This window comes from Mytilus californianus, unplaced genomic scaffold, assembly GCF_021869535.1.
Source record: "Mytilus californianus isolate M0D057914Y unplaced genomic scaffold, xbMytCali1.0.p SCAF_1, whole genome shotgun sequence".
Classification (NCBI taxonomy): Eukaryota; Metazoa; Mollusca; class Bivalvia; order Mytilida; family Mytilidae; genus Mytilus; species Mytilus californianus.
The window spans coordinates 90,239,226-90,251,454 of NW_026262581.1; the positions used below are offsets into that span (position 1 = coordinate 90,239,226).

At 32.3% G+C, this 12,229-nt stretch overlaps 1 protein-coding gene across 1 annotated transcript; it reads right to left on the reverse strand.

Moving 5' to 3' along the window:
* Positions 1–3,969: 3,969 nt before the first annotated feature.
* LOC127710029 (glutathione S-transferase 1-like) lies at positions 3,970–11,884 on the reverse strand. Its single transcript, XM_052215754.1, has 5 exons — positions 11,716–11,884; positions 10,242–10,334; positions 5,632–5,747; positions 4,879–4,983; positions 3,970–4,436 (listed from the first exon to the last, which is right to left on the reverse strand). The coding sequence occupies exons 1-5, from the start codon at positions 11,846–11,848 to the stop codon at positions 4,269–4,271; spliced, it is 615 nt and encodes a 204-aa protein (XP_052071714.1). The 5' UTR covers positions 11,849–11,884; the 3' UTR covers positions 3,970–4,268.
* Between the last annotated feature and the right edge of the window lie 345 nt (positions 11,885–12,229).

Consider the following 12,229-nt stretch of genomic DNA (forward strand, 5'->3'; position numbering starts at 1 on the left):
TCCAGAGTAAAACAAATGTTAATAATTAAACAAAAAGTATCAAAGATCTATTATCAACACAAACTTTTCTAAACAACAAAATATATTAAGATATATATGACATAAAGCAGCATTTTAATAGTCATCCGTCATCTCCTTTTTTGTATTTCGATCAGTGAATTAACAAAACGTAAATAAAAGGAAACACAGTAAAAAAAAAAAGGAAAGCATTATGAAATAACGGTTTCTTAGATAACAAAAACGCAAGTAAAAAATAATTGAAAAACTATTTGTCAGTATCAATAAAAGCTTGAAGTGACTGAAAACAATGTTAAAGTGCTTAACATCCTGATATTCGAGCATGCAGTCATATAGGTTGCCGTACTTCATAGACGATTTCAAAACAGGAACTTCATATACTATAAAGAGAGAAATGAGTTTCTGCAATGTCTAGAACAAACTGACAATTTAAATGCAAAAAAGCACAAAAGAAACTTTTTAGTACTGCTTAAAATTATAAATAAGCGAATTCACACTTATCCCCAAAGTTACCTGACTATGTGATTGGAATAAAATCGTTTTTTGTAAAAAACACTCTTGATTCAAACTGAAAATTCCTTGAAACTGAGATTATCAAAATGCTTGTTTGCTTGATTGACAACATATTTTCTACGTTAGGAGGACGTGTTTTTCAACAAACAATGGGCTTTCCCATCGGAACCATCTGTGCTCATCCTCCTGACGACTTGTTCCTTTCTTCATATGAGGCTGACTTATACAAGAGCTTCTTATGAAGATGAAAAAAAGCTACCATTATCCTTTTACATTAAGTTACCTTATATAGAAGATGTCTCACTGAATAATTCATAAAAAGATGCGAATTATTTTAAATGATTCATCAAAGTATCTGCTATTAATGTTAAAAATGGCATATAACTGGATTATTTGATGTCAAATTGATAATGAGTGAGACAAAAATCCACCAAAAACAAATATATAGGGGTAAATTCAGTAAATAAATATACTTTATCAGGGACCGCCCATTTGGGGGAGAGCTTTCTGTACAAAACTGAAGTCCTGTGCTCTTCTGATTGGTAGATAATGTTTGTAATAAATATTTTTTGATAGATGGATCAAAACTTGAGTTAAAAAAAATTAAAAAATGAATGCTGAATGTACTAAATTTTTTTACTACAGGGTTGAAAAGTAATGGGGGTCAGTAAAGGAATTAAGTGCGAATCTACAGTGTTTTTAAACAAGGCCACGTGAATGCCCAAAAATGCCGCATGACCCTATGTTTTTATTGTTGGAAAAGATAGGGCTACATTTGTACTTTCATGAATGATATATGAAAGCTTCAATTTCTAAAGGTAAATCAGGTATAAATTTAATTCAAGACATAGATTAGCATTAAAGTCAACGGGAGATTTTTTACTGAATTTACCCCTATAGGAAAATATGCACTCTGTCACTGTACTTGTTCAAGGCCACACAATAATCACAAAACTAATTTCCTGTAAATATTAATGCAATGGAAGCCTTTTGGAACCAGTTAAAGTTGTTTTTTTATACAAATTTCTATGTTTAACCGTGGCTATCCAGGATGTACTGAGTGTACTGTGGGAGGAAACATGGGGTATATGGTAAAAAATCAGTTTTGTGTCCAGATTGAAAGAAACAATAGAAATTACACTTGAGAGTTATGATATTAATGAAGCATAAATATTCTCCCCATTTTAAATCACATTTTGCACTTATTTCTCCTAATATTGTGTAAAATCATATGGAAAATCGGAATTACCTCCCTTTGATATAGTGTTTTTTTTTTAGCTGTGTTCCCCATGTTAAGTTGTAGATCAAGTTGTAAATAAGCACTTTTCAAGTAATTTAACACTCGAATAATCTGACCGTATGAAGATATTCATTTATTTTTACATAATTCATTGCGTTTCTTGAAGTAAAAAAAATACTAGACAACTTTTTATGATTACATACCCTTCATCTATAAAACTAGTGTTGAAATATTTGTAATTGGATTGCTATGTTAAATAATTGCTTTTTATTATCTAAATTGTTACTTTTATGTTCCAAATACAAAGTTTGGTCATACCCAGTCTTATTTTTTTCATATTTTGCACTTTTTTCTACTTCAGTTTTGGCCGTCTAGTTTTGGCGAAGAAACCATCCTGATGTTGGGGTAACAGGAATTTTTGCAGAGTGGTTGTCAATGACATTTTGTGAACTTTACAAGTAATTAAAACACAGATTTAGTAAAATGAAAGATAATTGTTGTTTTTTATGGTATGAAACTGCTTAAAAAGCCTTTGAAAAGTCTTTTTGTGGTCTTTTTCAGGGTATTTAATTAAAAACTTCCGTATAAGGCAAAATTTAACTAAGAGTACATCAAGACTTTAGTTCCTAGATGTACTTGCAATACTGGTCAAAGCAAACACAGAAAACAATTCATATTTATTAAGCATAGTATTTTACACCATTCTTTTAAAAACAATCAATGTGCAACTTTATATACCAAATATACATTGGCAGCAGTATGGGCTGTAGTATAAATTTTCCTCTATCTTTACAAATTCAGCCTTTATGAATGTTGTATTGAAACTGAATTTGAATATTGGATACATTACATGATTAATACAACAAAAATAGGAAAATAAGTTAAAAAGTCCCTTATAGGGGTAAATTCAGTAAATAAATATACTTTATCAGGGACCGCCCATTTGGGTGAAGCTTTCTGTATAAAACTGAAGTCCTGTGCTCTTCTGATTGGTAGATAATGTTTGTAATAAATATTTTTTGATAGATGGATCAAAACTAGAGTTAAAAAAAGGTAAAAAATGAATGCTGAATGTACTAAATTTTTTTACTACAGGGTTGAAAAGTAATGGGGGTCAGTAAAGGAATTAAGTGCGAATCTACAGTGTTTGTAAACAAGGCCATGTGAATGCCCAAAAATGCCGCATGACCCTATGTTTTTATTGTTGGAAAAGATAGGGCTACATTTGTACTTTCATGAATGATATATGAAAGCTTCCAATTTCTAAAGGTAAATCAGGTATAAATTTAATTCAAGACATAGATTAGCATTAAAGTCAATGGGAGATTTTTTACTGAATTTACCCCTATAATAGATATGAACCAACGACAACTACTGAACTACAGGCTCCTGACTTGGAACAGGCTCATAAAGAATACGGCAGTGTTGAACACATCCCCTTACCTGGGACAGTGGTGAATGGCACAACAAACTACAAAACAATAAAAGAAAAAAAAAATATAAGAAACAATAAACGACAACCACTCAATTACAGGCTCCTGACTTGGGACAGGCACATATCGAACGTGGCGGGGTTAAACAAGTTTTCTGGCGCCAAATCCCCCATAACCTGGGACAGTGGTTTAACAGAACAAAATAAGAACAAACAATAAAAATCAGTTGAAAAGCGCTTAACTCATCAGATTGATACAAAGCAGAAAAACAAAAAACACAGACCAAGCGTGGCTGGGAATTTATATATCCCTCACAACAAAAAAGACAAGAAGTACTCGCAGTTACTGACAGCTACTTCAAAGCCAATAACAAATAATAAAAAGTTTTGTTAGAATGATCCCCGATTAAAATTTAATTAGCTTTTTCATGTGGATTTTGCAGTTCATGAAATTCACCATTTGTAGCCATTCAGTTTATAATACTGTCTTGGCCACTACATACATGCAATATTGATTTCAATAGCATTGTATATTTGTCGAAAAATTTCTTAATGTCATGCTAACTTGAACCTTATAACAAACTTTCTAGAAAATATATGTTTATATCTTTGTTTTGGAAGTATAAATTCATAGGGTTATGACTTGGGATAGTCACATACAGAATATGACGGGGTTAAACATGTCTAATATACCAATTAACGTAATTATGTCGTTTTGTGGTGTTTGCGTCAAGAAAGGCAATAAACGTACAAGTTTTAGCCAAGATATGCGTAGTACGGTTTATTTTATGGACAATAACATACTTAAATCATTATAATGAGTCAAAATCGAGCCTTCTTGATCAAACTGTTTCATTATCACATTTAACACACTACTAATAATTTAGACAAGCTTGAGCTAATTGTAAAAAAGGCTAAAAATTTCATGATACCTACTGAAGTTGAAATACAATGTTTAAATAAAAGTGAAGACATCTGTTTATCTGTAGTACTTTACTGGTATACAATTAATTAAACAGAATTATATTATCGTCTGATTAGTTTAAACAAAATTTGGTTAACGATTCAGCGAGCTGTCTTTGGTCGTTTTTCTAACCATGCCTTTATATTTGGTATGGTCGCTATCTTTTCACAATGTGCTTTTAATACAGTTGACATATTCATGAGTTCCTGACTCCACATATCAGATATTCTTGAAATAACATCAAAAACAGCCACATCTGCAAGAGTTACCTAGAAAAAAATAAAATAAATATTTGATAAAAATTATCCATCGATATTACTTTAAAAAACCCACCATGGCATGGCTTAACTTTATATCCCTTTCATAATTTTATAGATACATCAGATCATCTCATCAATGCAACTGATTACTAGAAAGTAAAAATTGTACTTTTAGATGCTATCTTTTTGACCGATTCAAAGAGTTCAAATGGAATAACTTCTGGTACGTGTTATGACAGGAACTATGAAACACCTTATAAAGCGAGGGTAAATTAAATTCAATGATGTTTCGTTTCCTTTGTTGTATACCGCGCAGATTTTTCATCGATGCTCACCTTTTACTCCTCTAGTCTTGCCTGAACCAGCTTTTGTCAAGTTGACAATTGAATGAAATTAGTTTTATCGATGTATCATTATTTATAATTATGCAACGTGATATAAAATAAGTTACCTCACTTCCAACCAGGAATTGTCCTCCATTATCCGACAACATTTTCTCAACAAACGTAATGAATTTAGGAAAAACTTCTTCTTTCAATTTTTTACTTATTTCTACCTGTAAAGGATTTATAGATTTGTTTAACTATCAAGAAATCACTTTCAGAGTAATTACATCTCAATATTCAATATGTTTTTGATAATTCTTTGTCTTATTAACTGAGGTAATCCGCGCTACAAGTTCATTTTTGGCGGAGATTGAGTGTCAATCTCACCGAGGTTTACATCATTTATAGTTGTTCTTGAACATCGATTATTTCATATATTATATTTTTGAAAAAAATAACCAAACTGAATGTTGAAGTTGAATAAGTCGAGATCAGATATCAGATATTTTTATTGTTGATATTTGACTCAAGGATGCGAAATACTTAACATCCCATTTAGGTTTATGTCTTCAAAACCGATATTTGTACAATCCATCACATCAATTATTTTAAACGATCGCTTTAAATCAGATAAAATTTTAATATGACAATATAAATGTCGCCAATCAGCAGCTAATACCAATTTTTACAAGACCGGTAAGGGGATGAAAACATCGACATTGCGCTCGAGGTGGTTCAGAATAAGACAACTTAGTTGAATTTTGATACTGATGAGTTGATGCTTGATCCTTAGTTTTATCTCGTAATTTTTTTCACCACTTAAATAGACTTATATTTTAAAATTAATTAATGATATACAATTATATCGCTCTACAAACTTTTTTTGCTGCATCCTCTTCTTTTATCCATTTTACAAACTCTGACCTCGCTTCATCAATTGTCTCTATTATAACATCAACCATTGTAATCTCCATATTGTTCTTGCCATACAATCCTTAAATTTAAGCAAATGCTATTTCAGAGCAAGAACGCAAAGCATGTCCTGTTGATTAAGTATGAGGATTGTCGTTTGCTTGACGTACAGTGGAAGTATTTCAAACAACTAAAAAGTAGGTAGGGTCTGCAAAATTCTTCATTTTTAGAGCCACATGCATGTGTATAAAATAGAAGCAAAACTTAAAAAGATTAAGGGCTGGAAACTTTGACTGCAAATGTTATATATGTTATTCGGGATCTTCACAGGGGATATGGGCTCAGATTCCCTGTCAGTGTTTTATATCTCCTGGGCCGTCAGGCGAAGTGGATATAGGGCACTGACAGGGAATATGAGCCCATGTCCGCTGTGAAGCCCAAATAACAATTATATTACAATTGAGTGTTATGGAACGCCAAAAATGTCTTGTTATGCCCATTTTCATTATATATGATGTGCATTTACCGTTATATGATATGGACTCGTCATTATATGATGTGCAAATATCCTTATAAGATGTGCAAATATCCTTATATGATGTGCAAACATTCTTATATGATGTGAAAATATACTTATATGATGTGCAAATATACTTATATGATGTGCAAATATACTTATATGATGTGCAAATATACTTATATGATGTGCAAATGTACTTATATGATGTGCAAATATACTTATATGATGTGCAAATATCCTTATATGATGTGCAAATGTACTTATATGATGTGCAAAGCTCCTTATATGATGTGCAAATATACTTACATGGTGTGCAAACATACTTATATTATTCAGATATGAAATTTTCAAGATGCAACTTCTGACAAGGATTCTTACATGGGATAGGGAAAACATTTTGTTAGCAAAAATAACTGAAATCCCCAGACTAAAGGGACATAATAAGGAGTGGCGAGTTTTGTTTTTTGTTGTTGCAGAGTATATATAATTTTAATACGCTAGCCTAGCGCCTGTGTATTGACAAAATTTGTGTGCGGACCTTCATTAATACCAAAGAAGTGCTCAGTAACAAATATTATTCCTCTTTTACTTGTAGTTGATTTCATCTGGACCTTAACACAAATTTTAATCAAAATCATTCATGCGAAAAATATAGGTCGAGGTGACCAACTTTTTTTCAAGGTCCTCTGTTATTATCACAGATTTGCGATCTAAAAGATATCATTCCTCTATGACTTGTAGTTGATGAGATTTTGTATTTTAATGCAAAACTTAACCAGAATTAACTTAGGTCGAGGTGACCCAATTTTTTCATGGACATTCGTTACTATTCAAAATGTGCGCACTAATAGTACATCATTCCTCTTCGACTCGCAGTTTGTTCCGATCTTGACCTTAAAAAGCAAAACTTAGGCCGTAGCTTTCTCAATTGAATTATTTCATACTTTTCATGTCGGGGCCTTTTATAGCCGACTATACGGTATGAGTTTTTCTCATTGTTGAATGCCGTACGGTTGCCTATAATTGCTTACATCATTGGCAATCATACCACATCTCCTTATTTTTATATTAACCGTGACAGACGGACAAACAAACGTAGTAAACGCAATATCCACTACCAAACTCCGTTTTCCGAAGGGATGATAAAGAGATGATAACTATAAATAATACTGTTAAACTGGGTCTGAAAAAGGGTAAATTTTCATAATAAAAGTTTATATTTTGATATGAGCCTCAACTATAACCAAAAAAGATGTTTATCTGAAGTTGTAAAATATGATCGATGCTTTCATATATGATTATATATCTCTTTGGTTAAGGCTGCTGCTCATATTTAGTAGACAAACTGCTTTACGTGCTAAAAAGCTTGCAAAAGTTGGATACAATTGATGTAAAGTAATATTAAACACCTACAATGAAAGGCTTTAAACTGCATTTTTCATATCTGTTAGATACTAAATCATGTAAAAATGCATAATTCTGAAAATCAAAGCCAAATAATGGCTCTATCATGACATATATAAGCTGGCGAGATATAGGACTTAGGTCTGATAGACAGCTGACTATTTTATTCAAAATGTATATATGCCATTTAAACTGAATATCGACTATAAAGTGGCACCTAACAATAGTTCTTCAGTAGGAAATGAACTCGAGACATGAAGTATACAAACTGTCCTTTGATATTTCATTTTTATTAATCATTATTTTACTTACATTATGTCATGCGTATTTCTTAAGAAGAACAGAACTAGTTAATGCATTCAACTCTTAGTTTCATCATTTCCTCGGAATGAACTACCCCTAAATTTATAAAATTATGTCTGTCCAATTTGCAGACAATAGCAGGCGTTATTTTTTCTCTGTTAAAGTTTTCAATCGAATTGCCTTAATTACATGACTTCAATAACTGTTTCATTTTGTATTCGGCAATTTCCGATAAAAAAATTTACGAAGTTTATCGAATTTGAACCACCACCATCACTATCATCAATCATCATCATCACTATCACTGATCATCACCGTCAACAAAACCCGTATAATGTTGTGACCACTGCATATAATGTTGTAACCACTACATATTATTTTCCGACAACTGCATATAATGTTGTCACGACTGCATATAATGTTATGACCACTGCATATAATGTTTTAACCACTACATATTATGTTCCGACAACTGCATATAATGTTGTCACGACTGCATATAATGTTATGACCACTGCATATAATGTTGTGACCACTGCATATAATGTTTTGAACACTGCATATAATGCTTTAACGACTGCATATAATATAATATAATGCTGTGACCACTCCATATATTGATGGTCATCAACATAAGGCATGCAGTCATGGCGTTCCATAGTAATTTCTTTTTTCGTTTGTTGGGTCATGGGTCATTTTAGGCAAGCATTGTAGAAAAAAAATCCAGTTTGCGTGTGGAGATACAAATACAGCAAACAAATACCCGTTGCCGGAACAATTAGACCATAACACAGTCCTAGGGATTCAAACGAATAGCTCGAATTGAAAAACAATGAAAGCCCCGCCTAAGTGTTAATGATCTTCAATTACTTGATAAGCTGACTGAAAGCAAAGTTCATTCTTTAGTACTGTAAACATGTAGAACGCGTACCATCTTATCTTTTGCAATTGAGGAAATAAAGAAATGATCGCATTCATAGTTGGGTCCCTGGATTTTATGAATAGAATAGAATAATAGGATATGTAGTGTAAACTCCAATGAGACAACAACCAAACGATATAATAACCAAAAGACATCTACAGGTCAACATTTTTTTTTCTCCAATTAAAAAAAACGGGGCCTATAAACTATGCCAATTTCTAATCACCGGGTTTCAAACGTTGTGAGTTAAGAGACTATCAAAGATCTGACATCAACACTTAAACATCAACATGACAAAAACATTAAGATATAAATGCCTTTTGTCTTGATAATCTCCCCGGAGACGTACCAAAAATGATTGAGGAGTGTCTGTTAACTTTCTGCGAAATTTGCGTGTGAACCTCGGAATGGTAATCAATTCTAGATATCTATTTTAATTTTTGTATCTTAAGATTGCTGTGTGATTTTAAACTCCAAGATAGGATTTAGAAAAAAATTATCCACAGGACACCAGTTTTTGGTTGGGTTCGTGTTGCTCGGTTTTCTACATGTATGTTGTGTTTTGTGTACTGTTGTTTGTCTGTTTGTCTTTTTCTTTTTTAGCCATTGCGTTGTCAGTTTATTTTCGACTTATGAGTTTGAATGTCACTTGGTATCTTTCGCCTCTTTTTTAAGAGACGCTTGGTTCCTTATGTCGATAAGTGGTTAGAAAGATTTCCAAAACACATTAAACAACTGAGGTTACAACAGCCAACTGAATCACCGGGGGATGGCAAACATGATTTTGAAAGTGGACCAGTCAACAAAGTTTTTTGTCCAATTAGTCAAATTGTTTCTGATACGGTTCAAAATGTGAAGGTTTATGGATAGATCACGGACGTGAAATAATAAACATAGCTCACTCTGTCCATAATGTCATTTTTATATGCATCAATCACCATCACCCTTAACGCGTATAATTTGGGTTGAAATAATAAAACAAATGAGGGATGCGTCCATGGGACACAGATGATACCCCCGCTTCCATGATAACGTAATAAAGGGATATCACTCAAGAACGGTAAAAGTGACGCTACCCAAATTCGTACTTGGTCTGAGTTTTGTGGTAATAAGCATTGTGTATAAGTTTAATAACATCTGGTTGAGGCAGCTTAAGTTACAGAACGGAAACAAAAAAATCAGCAATTTTTTCCATTTGTAAAGGGGCATAACTCTAGAACTTTAAAAGTGACGCCATCAAATTTTAACTTGATCTGTATTATGTGGTAATAAGCATTGTGTATAAGTTTCATAACATTTGGTTAAGGCAAACTCAAGTTAGAGAACGGAAACCAATTTCGGGACGTACAGACGGACAAGTGTAAAACTTAAGGCCCCCTCCGTTACGGCGGGGGCATAATAATACAAGATTTGAAAAAATGGACTACCGAATTCCCTGGCAAGATATCGAATAATGGCTCCGGATTGTGGTATCTGTGTCCCTCCTACCGTCATTACGGGCACCTGTCCTAGTGGCATAGCTGTAAAGATATATGGAATACTCAAGTAAACGTTTAACGCTAAAAGGTAACTTAGAGGCAAAACACAGGAAGACCACAACAAACAAAATAATTCTTTTTTTAAGAAAGCTGTATGTTGTACAGTTTACAGCCACTGATTTTATTCAATACACAAATTTTGTTTCAAATTCAGTATAGTTAAGTAATAAACGTATTTACACTTTTGGTATTTAGCTATATTTTGCCTCCGAATGACCTTAGATCTACTCCGAATCACCTTTTGACGTCAGACAACAATCACTTTTTAATTGTGACGTCAAATGTTTTGAATCATGATGTCAAAGTTTACGGGAACCTGTGTGATTTTACGTAATGGCGGACAAATTTGCATACAAGTGTAAATACGTCTATACTGAACAAACAAGGCATACTTATACTCTTTTTAATATGTATTTTCACTTATTCGAACGATATTACTTGTTTCAGTTTTTTAGGTTAGTAACTAACTAAACATTTTTGCACTTAGTGTACTTTTTTTGGTTAAAAAAATTCAACAAAACAAAATATCAGTCACTTCAAAGAAAAAATATATTTTTAAATAGTCGTCTTAATTTGATTTTGAATCGATCGCTCTCAACCAAACAAGTCTTCAGTCATTTCAAAAGTGGGAGTGTGTATGTTAAAGACTTAGAATTGTGATTTTTAAAATACATGAAAAGAGAGGATCGGGAAATTATTTTTTTAATTTCAATCAACAAGATACGGAGTATGCGTCTTTTTATTTGATTTCTCGCATGCATAAGGGCTTAAAATTTGTTTCTCTTATTTTATATCTATCGCTGTCGTGTAATTCCAAACCGATTTCAGATAGGAAATATTCCGTCATTTATAATACCGTGCATAAGTAAACCAAATAAGTATAGTTTACGACGATCTAATTTTTAAACCTGTATCACTAAATAACCTTTGATTATTTCACCAATAGGACATTGTACTATTTATATGTCACGGGTTAAACGCTGGTTACTGTAACAATATATACTATAGCTGAAGCTCTGTTATTTTATAGATAGTTTGAAAATACTCCCATGAAAAAATAACGTGTGTTTGTTTTTAATTTAAGTTTTTGGTTCCTTCTTATATATTCCTATCTTAGTTTGAATGGAATTCGACTGATTCATCACAAAAATAAATATATTTAATAATGTACAGGTTTACATTAAAATCAATTATGTACACCTGTAATACATGTATATTTTATAGTCTAGTAGTCAGATCAACCGCCTACTCATTCATTTACAATCATTTAAAAGAAAAATTCAGGTCAATGAATTCGTCCAACTGTAGATTTCCGGGTAAATATCTGATGCATTTCAATTTGACAATACATTAGCATACTTGCATGGTTTTAAAACTTTCCATTCTTCTCTTTCAAATCGATGGTCTTCATATTTCTTATCCGCCAGCACAAACAGTAGACGACATAATTCTCCTCGTCCTTTCAAGTTAAAATACGTAAGCTTGTATTCTGCCATTTTTTGATAAGTGAAAAAAGTATGTCATTATCTAGGACGTATTGAGTTTATCTTCATTCGGAAATAACATTACTTAGTGTTGTTACTTGGTATCTTACATGATTACTGTCGTTTATATATTGTTAAACATTTTTTACATATATAGCTGCTTTTCAGCTTTCCCAAACTGCAGTATAACAGTTTGGAGAGTTTTAAAAATCACAATGTGAATCAAAGGAGATATGGTTAATACATTAACGAGACAGCAACCCCAAAACATAAATAACCAAAAAACTTTTACAGGGCAAAATGCACTCTTCAACGATAGACAAGTGTAAATGGAATACACCAAGCTCTAAATCGTCCCGAGTAAAAAATGTGAATAATTTAACACATACTGTC

Excerpts from the sequence above, each read along its gene's own strand:
- LOC127710029 (XM_052215754.1), bottom strand. The coding sequence starts at position 11,848 with ATGGCAGAATACAAGCTTACGTATTTTAACTTGAAAGGACGAGGAGAA. Across the intron at positions 5,748-10,241 it reads ATATCTTGCCAGGGAATTCG|GATTGTATGGCAAGAACAAT; the intron begins GTAGTCCATTTT and ends CTTAAATTTAAG. Across the intron at positions 4,984-5,631 it reads AAGAGGATGCAGCAAAAAAA|GTAGAAATAAGTAAAAAATT; the intron begins GTTTGTAGAGCG and ends AATCCTTTACAG.